At 40.9% G+C, this 16,385-nt stretch overlaps 2 protein-coding genes across 5 annotated transcripts in view; both read left to right on the forward strand.

Moving 5' to 3' along the window:
* The first annotated feature begins 1,602 nt into the window (after window positions 1-1,602).
* Window positions 1,603-5,990, forward strand: LOC122779740 (SHC SH2 domain-binding protein 1 homolog B-like). The gene is made up of 10 exons (XM_044042329.1): window positions 1,603-1,892; window positions 2,232-2,447; window positions 2,563-2,678; window positions 3,294-3,502; window positions 3,594-3,689; window positions 3,779-4,009; window positions 4,137-4,314; window positions 4,807-4,927; window positions 5,265-5,396; window positions 5,872-5,990. Exons 1-10 carry the CDS (start codon window positions 1,709-1,711, stop codon window positions 5,988-5,990), a joined length of 1,602 nt encoding a protein of 533 aa, XP_043898264.1. The 5' UTR covers window positions 1,603-1,708.
* Window positions 5,991-7,186: 1,196 nt separating this feature from the next.
* Window positions 7,187-16,385, forward strand: part of gabrg2 (gamma-aminobutyric acid type A receptor subunit gamma2) — a 35,843-nt gene continuing 26,644 nt past the window's right edge. For all 4 annotated transcript variants that reach the window (XM_044041576.1, XM_044041578.1, XM_044041579.1 and 1 more), the window contains exons 1-4: window positions 7,187-7,304; window positions 10,654-10,721; window positions 13,708-13,928; window positions 15,585-15,667. In XM_044041576.1, the coding sequence (XP_043897511.1) occupies window positions 10,680-10,721; window positions 13,708-13,928; window positions 15,585-15,667 (346 nt within the window). In that variant the 5' untranslated portion in view covers window positions 7,187-7,304; window positions 10,654-10,679. The remainder of the gene's footprint in view (window positions 7,305-10,653; window positions 10,722-13,707; window positions 13,929-15,584; window positions 15,668-16,385) is intronic.

The raw sequence follows: 16,385 nt of genomic DNA on the forward strand, positions 1-16,385 counted from the left end.
TCTTACCATCGCTGATATTAAGAGGATGCGAATATGCCAGAATATATGAATAAGCTTGAGTAAAACCAAAAGAATAATGCAATACACCTAAACCTGCTTAAGTGTGATGTGATGTGTGTCTGTTTCTGCAGTTTTTGCTCAACAAAGACTGCTCATTAACCAAAGACAAAGAGCTTGTGATGCACCAGATTGCTCGGTTCTCAGTTTCTCCGAGAGTAGGAGAGGTATATAATGTGGCTGGTTTCTGTGGGCAGATTAAATGTGCAAGCTATTCAGTTGAGTATCAGGCTATTGGGATGAAGGATGTTGTGAGGATGAAATAAGGGAAAATGTGCTTTTAGAATGTCAGAGGACCAAAGTTTACATTTATGGAGAGATGCTATGAAGTGGTCTTATCTTAGGGTTTATTTTGGTGGTGACATTATTAAAATTGCATTATTAAAAATGCATGTGAACCAGGGTGAACCCTGAAATGTTTAGTACATGCCTTCACTGAGAGGATTATTCTATTTATTTAGATGTGGAGTATAACCTGAACCTGCTCAGTAGTTGAATAATTAAAAAATAAATCTACTTCCAAAGACAAACTGTATTTTACAAGTTGATTTACAAGATTAAACAATAACAAACAAAGAAACAAAGAGTTGTCTTCTTTCATCTGTCTATATGACAGCACAAGTTCAAGGCATCTTCCTTATTTCTTTATTATGTGGTACAGACAGTCCACACTGTTGGGAGACAGACGAGCAGACGTCAGTATTTACAGACGACAGGAGCCCATATCACCTTCTGAGGTCACCATGCAAAGCTCCCTTTATAAAAGCAGCAGTGCAGTAACTGAACAGTGTGGCCATGCAAATACTGTTAAGTCCTATGCAAACTACAGACCACATGCAAATGCAAACTATAGACTGATAAATGCTTAAATAAATAAAAGCTGCTACTCAACAACAGACATCTGAATACTGACTTTAAGTTTTCATGATGAGGTAAAACACATTCTGTGAGTACAAATGCACACAGACATAATTTATTTCTGTTTCCTGTTTGCAATGAACATGTGATGTTGTTGTTTTTTTAAACAGTCTGACTGGACTGACTGTTTGGGAACGTTTGTCTCCTCGAGCAGTCACATGCCCCGCTCATACTGCATCTATTTAGCCAGAATCTAAACAAGATGAGAAGAAAATGCTCATAACTGCACTCAGCTTGAGAGTAGACGTTGTTGTTGTTGTTGTTAGGGCTGAAACAATTACTCGATTAATAAATTATTAATCTAGTATTGAATTAATCCTCAACTACTCTGATTTTCAGATTCTTAAATGTGAATATTTTTGGTTTCTTTGCTCCATGTAACAAAGAAATCATTACATTTTGGTTTACTAATGACAATCAGTTGAACTACAAGAACAAAAACTAATTTTTGCCCACCGTCCTGTCGATACCTGAACGCACCATGGAGCTGTTGAAACTGGTTCTGAATTCTCATTGGTTCAGGCGTCTGTAATCGTCATAGAAAGGCGGGACATCTTGCGATTGTCGTGTTGTGATTGGTCGCGGCCGAGCAGACCGGGAATATTTTGAAAGTAGTAATAGGGTGTGTGCTGCTGTTCCGGTTGTGTTTGTGTCACTTGGCTCTAATGCTTCTGAAGATCTATTGTTAATATCTCTAAACACGCATTTTTTTTAAAAAAAATAAAAACTCTTCATGGAGCAGGAATCTCTGGAAAGCACGCCGGGGGGAAGGACAGAGTCTGTAAACTCGATGATATCGGACTCGGACGCGCTGGTGGCAGATGTGTCGTCGTTCGTTAACGTTGAGCTCGACGACGAGGAAAACAATAATAACGGCATACACGCACATGATCGTTATGTCCCAGCCATAACTCAAGGTATGTGTCAAGGTAGAAGGTATTTACTGTTAAATGTGTTACATGTGTGGCTTAGGTTCACCAGTTAGCCAACAGTTAGCCCCACTGCTTTGAGTAAATGCATCCAAATATTCAGTTCAACCCTCAGTGTACTACCCTCTTAAGTCACTAGGGACAAAAATGTCCACTTCCAAAAAACTGCTATGAAAACTGTCACATCTACTGTTTGTCAATCCACACCCTTTAAGAGGATACGTGCACATCAAATATGCATAAATACAGGCCGATGGAAACACACCAGTTGAGCTGATCTGTGATTATGTGGTTTAGGTGAAGTCTTTCTTGTTTTTTGGCCAACAGCTCTTTTTCAAAATGATGAGGAGGATGAAGATGGGAGTAGTGAAAGTGATGAAGATGACGACAGTGGCACAGACAACTTCAACAGTGACAAGTCAGGGACGAAGCTGCAGCGACGTGAGCGTCATGCAGGAGAGACTTCAAGTCTTCCTGGTACATTTCAGACGAGCCACCTGCTGTTCTATGAGAGGTTCAAGGCATATCAGGACTACATGCTTGGTACCAGCACACACACAGTCATGCAGTCTTACTCCAGTGCAGAATTGTGGTAATACCTGGTTTACCTGGTCATTAGACTGCTGCTCTCAATGTACGTTTGTATATTTGTTTGTAGGAGACTGTAAGCCTTCTGAGGTAAAGGCCTTCATATCAGACTACCTGGAGAAGGTGGTGGAGCCGTGTGATTGGCTCGCTCTGTGGTCTACTGATGTCTTTGATGTTCTGGTGGAGGTAAGAGAAAACCCCTGTTCCACGCACAAACACTCACTTACATCTAGCTTTTAAATTGAATTCCTTTTAGTCCTGGCTGGATCTAATATGGGGTACTAAAAACAGAGTTGACTACTAAATATCAGTTGAGTATCAGGCTATTATTAGGCCATCTATTGGCACATGATAACGTTTGCTGAATTTGGGTTTTGCTGATTATCCTGGTGAAATAAAGGTAAAAAAAACCCGCAAACTTTACAATCAAAAATATGAATGGTTCATGACCGAATACTAGAATGCTTTTACTTTGAAACAAAGTTTTCAAAGTGCTTTTACTTTGAAACAACGCTTTTTTCTGTGTCTACTTTCCATATGACAGATGTAGACATTGAGGTTGTGGGAGATAATTGTGTGTTTTGCTGTAAACTGCACACAGCTTGCTGGAAAAAACGGTGTGCAAGCTCTGTTCTCACAAAGAGAAGCACGGTTCACTTCACACACTTCTAATCTGATAACATACATGGGTGCCTAAATGAAAAGCAAAACATTCCAAGATGCAGAAAAGTTTGTCATCATAAAGGCAATCACAGTCAATTACGCAAGGTATGAGCGCTAATGATGTGTTGGTGATTTCAGGTGTGTGATCTGGATCTAAAGAATCTGAAGGCATGTGTGAAGACAGTGCTGCCACTACAGTGTGACACTAGAGGCTGTGACCTCACTGAAGAGGCCATGAACTCTGTGCTAGAAGCCAACCAGCACAAAGTGTCACTGCAGGAGCTGCAGGTAGTCTACGACGAGTCTGGGGAAGTTGATCAGACCGCCCTCGCTCTGGAGCACCTCAGGTGGGACTGCTGAACTGGTGCTCTACCTGGAGTTCACTTGTTGGTGTCATTGGTTGATTTGATTTTGCCCTCTCTTCACTTCGTTCTGCAGCTTTTTCTTTAGTCACATCTGGAGGCAGTGGGATGAGGAAGATGAAGACGATGACTTTGACTACTTTGTTCGTTGTGTCGAGCCTCGCCTCAGACTGTAAGTACACCCTCAGTTTTTATGTTGGTCTTGTAATGAGAAATGTTTTTTCATTCCCTTGAATCCTATTTGAAAATGTGCTTTCGCAGCTACTACGACATCCTAGAAGACCGAGTTCCAACAGGCCTGGTGGCAGAATACCAATCATTATTGGAGAAATGCTCTCAGTGCTTCCAGCTGTTCTCTGCACTCCGTAGTGGCCTTAGCACTGACTCTGACTCCGAGCTGGACAACGTGTCCATGGTGGAGGGTCTAAAGCTCTACGACCAGCTGGAGAGATTTAAACGTAAACTGCACATCATTGAGAACCCCCTATTGAGGTAAACGATTTGTGTGTCTAAACTCCAGCTCTCATTTCCCCTACATCGTTACCACTTTTGCCACTTTGGCTCTCTCATCCAACTTTTAACACAACATGGATGTTGTCCTCCATCAACTTCTGTCCAGGTATGTGCTGGGCTACAAAGGTAATGCCAGGCAGCAGTGTGTGCAGAGTCGTGGACTCAGAACCACTGGTGTGAAGGTGGTTCATGTCGTCACATCTTCCTGCAGCACCATCCAGCTTCAGTCCCTCCTCAATACCAGACTACTGCCTCTGTGCTCCAATGGGGAAACAGAGATACAGGTGAGAAGTAAAACTAAACAAAAAACACACACTTATAAAGTTGTTTTTGTTGAGTTAGGTCATGATCCTAAGGTTGAGATGTGTGGGCCACAGCACCAGATAAAAAAAACTGATTTTAGCCACTTTATAAAAGGCTCAATGTGAAAAAGTACTATTTTTTGACATCATTTAAGGTCAGCACAGTCAGATGTTGTGTACACCCATACTGCAACCCTAAGCATTGATGGGAATTCTAAAGTCTTTCCCAAAGGTGCCACCAGGGGGAAGCAAACAAGTCAAGTCAATTGTATTTATATAGCCCAACATCACAAACACAATTTGCGACCCTAATCCACAAAAAACCTTTATAACCCTTGCAGATTACAAACAAACCATCACATTTACAACCAGTGGAAACGTATAGAATATGGTCCACTTACTATGAACAGTGTCTGTTAATATGAGCCCTCGGACTCACTGACCGTCAGTAACCTGCGTGTTGTGTGTGTTTAGTTTCACAGAGAGCCAGTATCAGCAGTGGACTCGTGTCATCAAGGTGACGTGGTTCTTGTTCTCCCAGGAATCTACAGTGTCAATAGCACCATCTTCATACCAGACTCCATCACAGTAGAAGGTATAATTATTTATATATATATATATATATATGTATATGTATATATATATGTATATATATATGTATATATATATATATTATATATATATATTATATATATATATATATATATATATTATATATATTATATATATATTATATATATATATATTATATATATATATATATATATATTATATATGTATATATATTATATAATATATATTATAGGGTTGTATATATATATGTATATGTATATATATATATGTATATGTATATATATACACACACACATTTAGTTAAAACAATAATTACTGCAAACTGACTTTTTTTGTTTTCCGTGTTGAATGTTTTGCAGGCTTTGGTTTTCCCGATGACGTGGTGATTGAGAAGAAAAACAAGGGGGACTCATTTGTCGAATCCACGGGAGCTGATGTCAAACTGTCCAACATCAAGTTTATCCAGCATGATGCTATTGAAGGCATTCTTTGTGAGTACAGACTCCTGGGTCCTCACTATAAAAATGTAACAAACTTTCAGCCTTAACTGTGCCTTCACACCAGATGTGAGGCTTTACTCGTGTATGTGCAAATAGACATAACCCACGACTGCTCACCTGGAGCTAATACAAGAGCTAACCAGCAAACAACAGCACAACCAATGTGCAGCTTTTGACCCTAGGTACTCCAGTAATATCCTCATAGCTATTGAATGTATGAATAAAAATCAATATGGTGATAAAATATACTTTACTCACCATGTCAGACACTTGTGGATCAGCAGGAGCAGACAGAGTGAGCTGGTGGTTACCAACTCTGGGTTAAAGTAACATCACTTTCTAGAAGAGGAAAAACTCTTTTCACTATGGGAGACACTCATTTCACAGTTTTGTGAGTGTTCATGTTGTGTTATATGTGTTCAAAAATGACTATGTTAACGGGACTCTACTGTTTGATGATTGTCAGGTGTCCGCCAGGGAACTCTGAACATGGAGAACTGTGTGCTGCAGTGCGAGACCACGGATCTTTACTTTATTATTTATTGGACAGAAACCTCAAATCTGGTCTTTGTTTTAGACATTTGACTCCACTGTTGCGGTTCTTTAGCAAACGCTTTGTCATGATTCTCATGTAGGTGGTTAGTGGCGTCTTGAGCCTGTCGCGGGGATCGATTTGCAGTCCAAGTACAATTTTCTGGTTCACGGGATCCTACTCTCGTACTCAGACCTCATCCTCGTTTGAGGGATGAGCTCATTATTGTGTCTTGGGCTGATCCGAGTCGATCTTCTCCTTTTTCTAATTACTCTATTGTGTTTTAAACGTCTGTTTGTGTTCACCTGCCTGCACCTGTGCACCAAGCGTCGTCAAATGTTTTGATTTGCAGCATAATAGGAAACAGTATTTTTGTACTTGTTGTTGTATCACACAGCACTTGAACATTGGCACCAGCTGTTAGCGAGGAAAAGGGGAGTACGCAGCTTCCAGGATGACAAAATCAATCGCTGAACCAAAGTGTCACATTTGTTTTGGTGGCAGTCTGGTGAAGTGACAGAATCCTCTGTGTACACATTTTTCCTCTAATGAAAATAAGCAGAGAAATCCATTAATCACAATATCTCCAATAAATCATCAAATGGCACCTCTGCTCAGGGATGATTTTCATCAGTCAGAAACAATTAAGATGTCATCGTTTCAAAGGAAAGGAAAATAATCTCATCAACATCTACACTCGATTACACAATTTGAATTTGTCTTATGTGCATATATAATGGCATTGATTCCCATATTGAAGAGACACTACTTTATTCTTTGCTGCAAACTGTTTCCCACTCATTGCAGAGCGTGTTTTCAGGACAGGAGGCCACAGCAAAATGAATATTTGATGAACGACAACATTACAGTGTGAAACTATTGCATTGAAATTCATGTTTTTCCCCATCACAAGTGGTGGGAATTAAACGAGCGCTGAAAGTGTGTGTGTGTGTGTGTGTGTGAGAGAGAGTGTGAAGTTGAAAGGGAAGATTAATCTCAGTAAGGGGCGATAAAAAGCTCTGAAATATTTCCCCGAGTTTATCTCCTGACAAAGGGTGAGATCTTCAGAAGACCCCCTTTTCTGTCTTGCTCCTGTCTTCTTTTGTAAGAAAGTAAAGAAACATCAGGGAAGAAAACATTTCCTCTCCTTTAAAAAATAAATGCCAACTTGATTGAATGTATTTTGTTTTCCTCTCCCTCTCTCTCCCCCTCCCTCTCTCTCTCCCTCTCCTCTTGGGCCAGATATGATGATGAGACGGCTAACAAGACATGGGTGCTGACTCCCAAAGTATATGAGAGCGATGTCACGCACATCCTAAATAGCCTACTTGACGGATATGACAACAAACTCAGACCCGACATTGGAGGTGAGCAGTGATTTTTTTTTTTTTTTTTTTTCTGTATTGTTAATCTGTTAAATCACAGAAATAAATCCAAATCTCACGACCAGATTTGCAATGCAACTCCAAGATGTGCCGATTCACTGACATAAATGCTGCATCTGTGATGTCACCTGGAGTCTGCCGCCTTGTCAGTCGTGAGAGGATGGTGTGACGCCTGTAACGCGTCCGAATGAAAGCCAACCCACCCCTAATTATACCCCCGTCTAAACTGGGGCCTCCTCAACACTGCGGTTATTCTTAAACTGTTTAAAAAAAAAAAGACGTGGAATTTGAAGGTAACACTCGTCATCTGATTCGTCGGCTCTGAGATGTTATGTGTGGTTGCGTTACGTCACGTCGAACGTGCAACACTGTTGTTGTGTTATGACGAGACTGGAAACTTAACTCGTAACTTGCTTTCCCTCTGGTGGTAGCTGGCAATAATATTATCACGTAAACATAATACATCTTTAAATATCTCTGGTGCAGATTTAAAATTGTGTAAAATAAATAATTACTTTGTGATGGAAGGAAATGAAAATAACAGGGTGGTTGTACGGTCGCGAGATATGCCTTTGCATCCAGGGTGCAGAAGTTGAAAACAGCCATTTATAGGACTCAGCAGTTATTGTTATGCCATACAGGGCATGACAATAAGTCTTTTGTGCGCTTGCTTGTGTCTATTTTATTTACACAGACAGGCAGCCGGCCTTTTTAAAGATGTTTGTGCACCTGAGTTGGCTGAAAATGCATCTGTTACAGCCGGGATAAGAGTCTGTCAAAGTTCCACAAGCCTCCGCTTGTCAGCACGAGTCGCTTACTCCCCTCGCGGTGACAGACCAATGGCCAGGGCTCGCTCGTCTACACGAGTTTATCCAGAAATACACAACATGCACGAGGGCATGTACAATGAACAATTCATCGGAGTTTTACAATATTCTTCTCCACGGACTGAAGAGGACGTCTTTGTTTCTCAAGGATCTGCACACATATCGCACAGTAATCATTTTAAATGTGCTTTTCAAATGAAAGTAAGAATTCCTGTCAAAAATAAGCGGATTAGATATTTATTCAAAATCGTTCAGCCCTAACCTGCGCCCTCAAACTTACATCATTTGGGTATTTAAGGAGCCTTCTTTACGTCTTTATAATCTGCGAAGTTACTGGATTTTTGTGGATTAAAACAGAAATCTTCAATGATACACTATATAAAATAAAAGCGCTTTTTGTTTGTTTGGTTGATTTCTCCAGTAAGGACGGCGTACGCCGCCTCATCGATATCCTCTCTACATCTGACACTGAGAGGTTTAATGCAGCTTTAAAGTGAATTAAATGATGGCAAAAAGATAGAAGGAGCTGATTCATGGGGCTGTATATAGTAAATCCCCCCGTGGTCAACCCGTGTCGCGGTATTTCCATATACTGCGTAATGCTGCAGTACATCGGATGTGACACGACCATCGTCTTTAATCTTAAGACTTAAGAAGTGGGCTTGTTTGTGTTAAATTGCAAAGCGGCACAGATCCTCCTTTGAGGTGCAGCTTCAACCCGGAGAACCCACTTCATCTTAACCATGTTCTTCAAACGTGCTGTGATCTGTGAGCGTGGTCTTCTGCCAGGCTACACAGCTACAGGAGGGTTATAATTAGCTGCATCGGAGCCAACAACCAACCAACCAATCAACCAACCCAACCCAACCAAACCAAACCGAGGCGAGGGAAACTTTCACCCCACGCGACGGTGGATTTAGATTCAACGCTGCTCGTGCCCAAGTTTCCCTTTGAAGTCCATTGTGATTCTCATTAATTTTTAATGACCCTGCAGTGCATACATGAAAACTCACGCATATGGAACAGAGACACTGAGAATGTAAGAATTTACAAATCCTTATGGCATTGATGAAGGTCATTGGCTTCTAGAATAACAAGAAAAGTACCAGCAACCATACAGGGAGCATGATGTATTTAATAAAGTTTGATTCTATGAGCAAATTTGGTGAGTGTTGGTGTCGGATGACTGATGTGGGTGTATCTTGGCGCGTTGCACTGTGTGTTGTTCCAGACAGTAAGTTGGAAATTTTAGCACAGCCTCTTCAAATGTGCACTGGCATCTCGGAGAGATGTTTCTTGGCACTTGCATGTTCATGCATGGGAGAAAACACTTTGCAGTTGGCCGTATAAAGCAGGAAAATCATTTATTTTTTTTGTATCTCCTATGTACGCTGTGCCCACAGCTTTACAAGTGATGTGTCTAATAATCCAAGTCCAAGGTTTTTACATATATTTGGGCGTCACATGCATATACACGCTAATATTTATAGCCACTCACTCGTATTTTTACACAAGATATTTGAAGACCATTAAGAGCACTGCTCGACTTGGATGGGATGTACTGTAATGTGTGTGTGTGTGTGTGTGGTGGATGGGGTTTAAATGTACATTCGTGTACGCCTGCTGAAAGTGACATGAAAAATGCATGCAGACCTGCACTCAGTCCCGCTGTGTGTGTCTCTCTCACACTCAACGACAGCGTTTGCGTCACGCCTCGAGGCCGTGCAAGTCTCAACTTGACTCTTCTCGCTGACACGACGTCCGCTCATCCATAAACGCGCATATTAGACGGCAAAGTCCAGACAGAGTCCATCTGACACCGAGCCTGTCCACTTTCTTCAGCCGTACTGTGTTTGACATCTGGCTGTCCGTCTCGCTAAACCCGGAACGACAGCAAACGCCGTGAGGTGTGATGCGTGGCAGTGGTCGGACGTACACGGGAGCACAAATCCATTTATTTGCATAGATGAAGGCACGTGTGCAACTTAACCCACTTGTGGCAGCTTCATCAGCTGATTGGCTCAAACTTGCCTTAGATCTCGTGTCGGAACACTTTTCACTAACAAGTGCATCTCTCTCTGTGTGTGACTGCAAAAGCAAACACCGGCAGGTCTGTGAGTAAAGAGTCCATGATTCACAATCAGGAGGAGCTCACAGGCCTCAAGCATGAAAGGACGGGGAAAAAAGGGATGGATGGGATGTTGCGCGAGGCTCAAGGGTATTCTGGTAAATGGGTCAGGAGTTTGGCCTTAAAAAACAAACTAAGTGTGTGGCTCACTGACAGGAGACCTGTTTGAAGAGGAAGTTGGATTTACCCTTGTCACAGACAAATTGATCTATACGGTGTAGTGTGCAGATGAATGGAGGAACAGTTGTGGTTCTGACAACACCTGCAGTTTTGTACACTGAAGAGCGAGCAGTGCAATTTACTTCTTACTCTTTAACGCCGATGCTTAAACACGATGCATGATAGATATCTGTGATTTCCCTGTGCTTCTTTACAGTCAAACCGACAGTGATTCACACGGACATGTTTGTCAACAGCATCGGACCAGTAAATGCCATCAACATGGTAAGTACTTCATCATATATGATGCTAATGTGTCATTGTTGTTATTGATTTTTAGGAATTTCCCAACAAAATCATATGTACAGTTAGGCCTGGGCGATATATCGATTTTATTGATTTGATAATTTAAAAAAAAAAAAATCTAGTTTTTTTTCTCCTCTTCTTACGGCGCAACGACATGGCTACTGCAAACGAGAGCGAGAAGTCTGTACCCAAGGAAGGAAGAATATCGCCAGTGGTTTGGAACTGGTTTGGGTTTTTCCAGCGACAACCCAAAAGTGGCGTTAATTGGAGCTTTCAGTCTATGCTTGCTTTAAAATTGAAAATCATATCTAGTATAAAAAAAAATCAGGGATTTGATTTTATATTTAGGCCCTGTCGCCCAGTCCTGTGTACAGCATATATCGCAGGTATGTCTCTGGCCTTCCTCCAGCGCTGGGCAGGTGAACGTATAAAGACCTTGAGCAACCTCCTGTCTCTGGAACAGGCAGCGTCAGCGTCTTGCTCAAACACACTTTCGCAGGCCAAAGGCTCGCTGTCTATCTAATCACTGTGCTGCTCCACTGCTCTTGTTGTGTAGCGATACAATACAGGTGTCAATCACCTACTTAACCACTACAGCGGCTTTTTTTTTTGGTCCATCTCATTAATCCGACTGCCGTCAGCCAGCCAGCGTCTATCTTTGAGCAAGAGAAGTAAATAACAGCAAAAACCAGTTGTGCTGCTCAACACGTGAGCCAGATATCAAAGTAGCATAATATTTGCAAATTGCTGTGTACGCTGGCAAATCTGAGGATGTTCTCACTTTGTACTTGCCAAGACTTCACTGCATCAGCTACAATCTGACGTGTCACCTGTTCAAGGTCTTACAACCATTTGTGAATTTTCTTGGATCTGGTTTGGATTCTTTTTAAGCATATTGATCATCTCTGTGTGCTGATATGGATTGACATTTGAATTTTGTACTGGTTGCACAATGATAACTGATTATATGTGTATATGTGTGTGTGTATATGTGTGTATATATATACATATATATATATATATATATATATATATATATATGAAAAAAACCTAAAAAGCCACATCATATACAAACTACTACACAAATACACACTGTATTATGGAAATATCAGTATTTGTCTGTTTTAAAACCACATCAGCATATTCCTAAAAATAAAATAATTGTTGATTTTTATCTAATGGCGACTCCGTGTTGCTGTTTAATTACCACTGTCATGTCATAAATAATGCTAAACCAGCTGCAATGGGATACTAAGCTGTGATACTGCAGCAGTGACTAAAATAGAGCAGCGCTGGTTGTCTGACAGTGGTTGTAGGGGGAGAATGAGAGAGAATAATAAATCGCGGGAGTCTCAACAAACTCACATCAGCATTGTTTTGTGTGTCGTTTTCTGTTGCACCTCCTTACTGAGAAGCCACTTCGCTTGTGATTCTGCGGCAGAGCAGTCTGTTCTATGTGGGGGGGTTCCATTTCACTTAGTCTTCACTAAAACTCCTACTCAATAACAAAGCAAAGTCGCAGTAAAGTTAAAAGAGAAAGTGTGTGTGTGTGTGTGTGTGAGAGAGAGAGAGACGAGGGCATTCTGTCGACATGAAAGGTCGAATGATTGCCTTCCGTTCACATGTAATCACTGTCGCCGGGCCACGGCATTCACAATTTTTGATTATTGAATTCTTAATTATCCATTATAAATCTTTGCGATACATCCTAACCTATGTGAGCGTGAGAGAGGGGGGAAGGGAGAGAGTAACAGAGATAAAGAAGAAGAGAGAGAGAGAGAGAGAGCATGATGATGAGAAGGAAGAAAAGGAATTATAAATTGGTGCTTTTATAGCAACGAGAGATGAGCAGTTCTCTCTCTCTCTCATATATATGTGTGTATAAACAGCATATATATATATATATATATATATATATATGCTGTTTATATCACTCACTGAGCCCCAGATAAAGATCTTCATCCAATCTCTCTCTCATTTGAAGAGTAAATCTGTCCTTTGTTGAGGGGAAAAGTGATGCTGGAATGATGGGAGTGTTGCCTGGTGAAAATGTTGTTTTTAAATCTCATTTGGTATTCTTTGGCGTGGATTTGGAGTTTAGTGTTGGGCTAAGCTTTGTCAGAAAGTTAATGCCTTTATGCCCTCTTGCTCACAAATCCCCTTTTTTTTCCTGCCCCCTCTCCCTCTCTCTCTCTCTCTCTCTCTCTCCCCTGCTTTTCTTCACTTTGAACCATGGAGCTCAGCTCTTCAACATACAAAGTAAATAAGAAGAAGAAAAATTGATAGCTCCCCCTTTTGAGTCTGTGCCTCTCTCGCTCCTAGTCCAGATCTGACGAGTGCTCTCAGCTCCTCAGCTCCGTCTGTGTCTTTGTCAGCGACAATGTGATTTCATCCCTCGTTCAAAGGATTCACACGATTCAAAGGGTTCATTTTCATGTGCAAAAACTAACGCCACAAAGAATAAAATGACTATACATAATAACCGGTGTGTACATTGTATGTTGAGTTGGGAGTGGGGAGGTGCAGTGGTGGTTAAGTAGTCTTATGGCATGGGGGTAGAAGCCCTCTTTCATCCCTCATATGGACATTGTAACGCAGCTCTCACAGGGAGCAAATGGGAGACGGGCTCACACCAAAGCTTCAGGTTATGAGGTTCGATAATACTCCAGCCAAACAATGGGATTAAGACACCATTTTGTCTTTGAAAAGTAACTTCATGTGCTCAAGCATTACATTGTTTCTGCCAGACATAGAGGAGGAGGAGGAGGAGGAAGAGGAGGGAAGCTTTCTGGAGCTCATGTTTTGATTTGATCTGATTCCATCTCACAGTTGAAAGCCAAGTTAGTGACAGACAATACTGATGACTACACTGCGAGGCTCTATTCTCGGTGTGTCACATAAAACGTGTGTAGCATTGAAACTGGAGTCAAACTTTTGTGTAAAAGTGTGTTTTATCCGTCTTTAGGAATACACCATCGACATCTTTTTCGCCCAGACCTGGTACGACAGAAGGTTGAAGTTCAACAGCACCATGAAGGTCCTGCGTCTCAACAGCAACATGGTCGGAAAGATCTGGATCCCGGATACTTTCTTCCGTAACTCGAAGAAGGCGGACGCTCACTGGATCACCACGCCCAATCGCATGCTTCGAATCTGGAACGACGGTCGGATACTGTACACGCTGAGGTAAAACATCAAATGTGACTGGATGCTGGCGTTATTCCATTTCATAGGTCATTTAAAAGGTTAAATTGTCACTTTACATTATCTCTGCCATTTTGGGTCCTTTTTATTTTCATCCAGGAAGTGATTATGCAGCGACATGTGGCATTTTTCCCAGTTTTTCTAAAATCTGATATATTTAGAAGTCAGATCTGTATCCATTATGATATCTCTGTAGCCTGTCAGTGCCGGTGTTTCCTGCTCGTACCGGCGTCCATCACAAGCAACGAGCCAAGCGCGTGCTACTACAGAAAGGCATTTACGGCCTCTCTACATACTGTAAATGATTCATGATACTGATTATCCTGAATAGGCCCTGGGCAATTTTAAAAAGTTCAGCATTTTAAATTTGACATTAATTAGCATGCAGGAAATCTGTCTTACCGAATGAGGCTGGAAGTTGAGAAGCGAACGCTCGAGCTACGTCGCCCCGAGCTGTTTTTTTGTGTCTAAAATGTGTTGTTTCAGACGGACCATTTGAATATTTTTCTTTCATATTCATTAAGTAGGCTGTGTCTACACCCCCCCCTCCCTCCCCTATTTTAAATATTATACCACTTAGAATCAATGCTTTATTGTCTAGTCTTGCCTGAAGACCTTGAGACAGTCAATTATCTGATGAGATGGAAGAAGATAATTTGACTTTTTTGTGTTCTTATATATGTGACACACGTTAATCGGGAGGGTTGATTAAAAGGAAAATATTAATTGTGCCTTTTGTCATCGTTTGCATTCCATCTTAAACAGTACGGACGTTTTAAACAGACACCACCATATATCACCAGTGATAATAAGAGACAAAGTGAACTCTTCTGGACTCAATCAAGCCGTGATGGATGTTCTCCTGTGCCGCACGCCACACCTACACTCCGTTAATTTGTTAAGGAACTCTGATTGTAACCATTGGTTAATTAGGATGACCGCTGTGATGCGGAGGACAATGATACATGACAATAGCGAGCACATGGGTGGTTAAAGTCATTTAAGGTCATTCTCTCATTACGGGGAAGTTTAATGACTTTGCCCACGAAGGCTCTCGACTGTGAACAGAGGAGACAGATGTGTTGCTGTGTGGAAAACATCAATTTAGTTCAGTGAAATTTTAATTAATGACGCCTGGTGTTAATCACAGATAAGTGTGGGTCTGCGGTGTGAAGGACTGATTTGTAAAATGTGTAGTAACATTAGTTCAATACATTAGTTCAACATTTAGAATCATCTCCATCTATAATGTCACAGAGGATATATCTATCTATCGATGTGTATATATATATATATACATATATATATATATATATATGTATGTGTATATATATATATATATGCATATATATATATATCACAATTTGAGGTGAAACACATGTAATTACTTTGAATGTTTGTTGTTTTATGTGCATAAAAACACCTTTAGAACCATAATTCACAGCTGTCTTTACTAATCTGACATTTATTGTGTTAATTGTCGATATTGACTGATTTGAAAATTAACCTTTTTGGCCACATCATCCAGCCCTAATGCATATAAATGCATTTTTTTTTTTTTACCATGTATTGATTTTTTATTTTATGTGAAATCAATTGAAAACTAAGTCACTGGATCCAAATGTTGTGTTTCTGCAGGTTGACCATCGATGCCGAGTGCCAGCTTAAATTGAACAACTTCCCTATGGATGAGCATTCGTGTCCCCTGGAGTTTTCAAGCTGTAAGTCTGGCCATATGCTCATACTCTACTGGCACACACACACACACACAAACACAGGTTTGCACAGCTATTCTTCTGAGGACTCTGCCTTGACACGATTCAAATCTCGGCCCGAAACTTAGCAATTTCCTCAGAAATGAGCTTCTGCCTCATTAAGACTGACTGTTTGAACCACTGGTCCTGACAAGATCAGCGTTACCGCCGGAAAAGGAGGTAACAAGTACAAGTACACACGCATAGTGGAGGAACAATAATGCAACATGCTAAACCAAGGATTTATGTTGATATCGATGCACAATGTTTGCATGTATTTGCTCTACAGAACACACTAAGCTAAAATGCTATATCAGACTTAAAAAAACTCACATTAGAAAACAACACCAACACAAAAATGTTGAACCATTCATCCATTCATAGCATGTACCGCCATGCAGTAAAGGCATTTAATAATACATGTCTCATTACCAAGTCAATCACGGCTAAAGAGGTGATTGATTTCTCTACACTTTGTCAATACTGTTTGAAAAAAGACTTTTCAGAAAGTAAAGGCAAGTCCAAATGAGTCGGTTCCTATGTGTGAGCACTAGATGAGGGGGCGCGTTATGCTAATGAGGCTGTGATGGATCTACAGAGAGATTCACCATTGGATGAGAGAGAGAAAGAGAGAAAGAGAAAGAGAGAGAGAGAATGCTTACTAAACAGCTCCAGATCAACGAGA

Source organism: Solea senegalensis, linkage group LG13 (genome assembly GCF_019176455.1).
Source record: "Solea senegalensis isolate Sse05_10M linkage group LG13, IFAPA_SoseM_1, whole genome shotgun sequence".
Taxonomy (NCBI): Eukaryota; Metazoa; Chordata; class Actinopteri; order Pleuronectiformes; family Soleidae; genus Solea; species Solea senegalensis.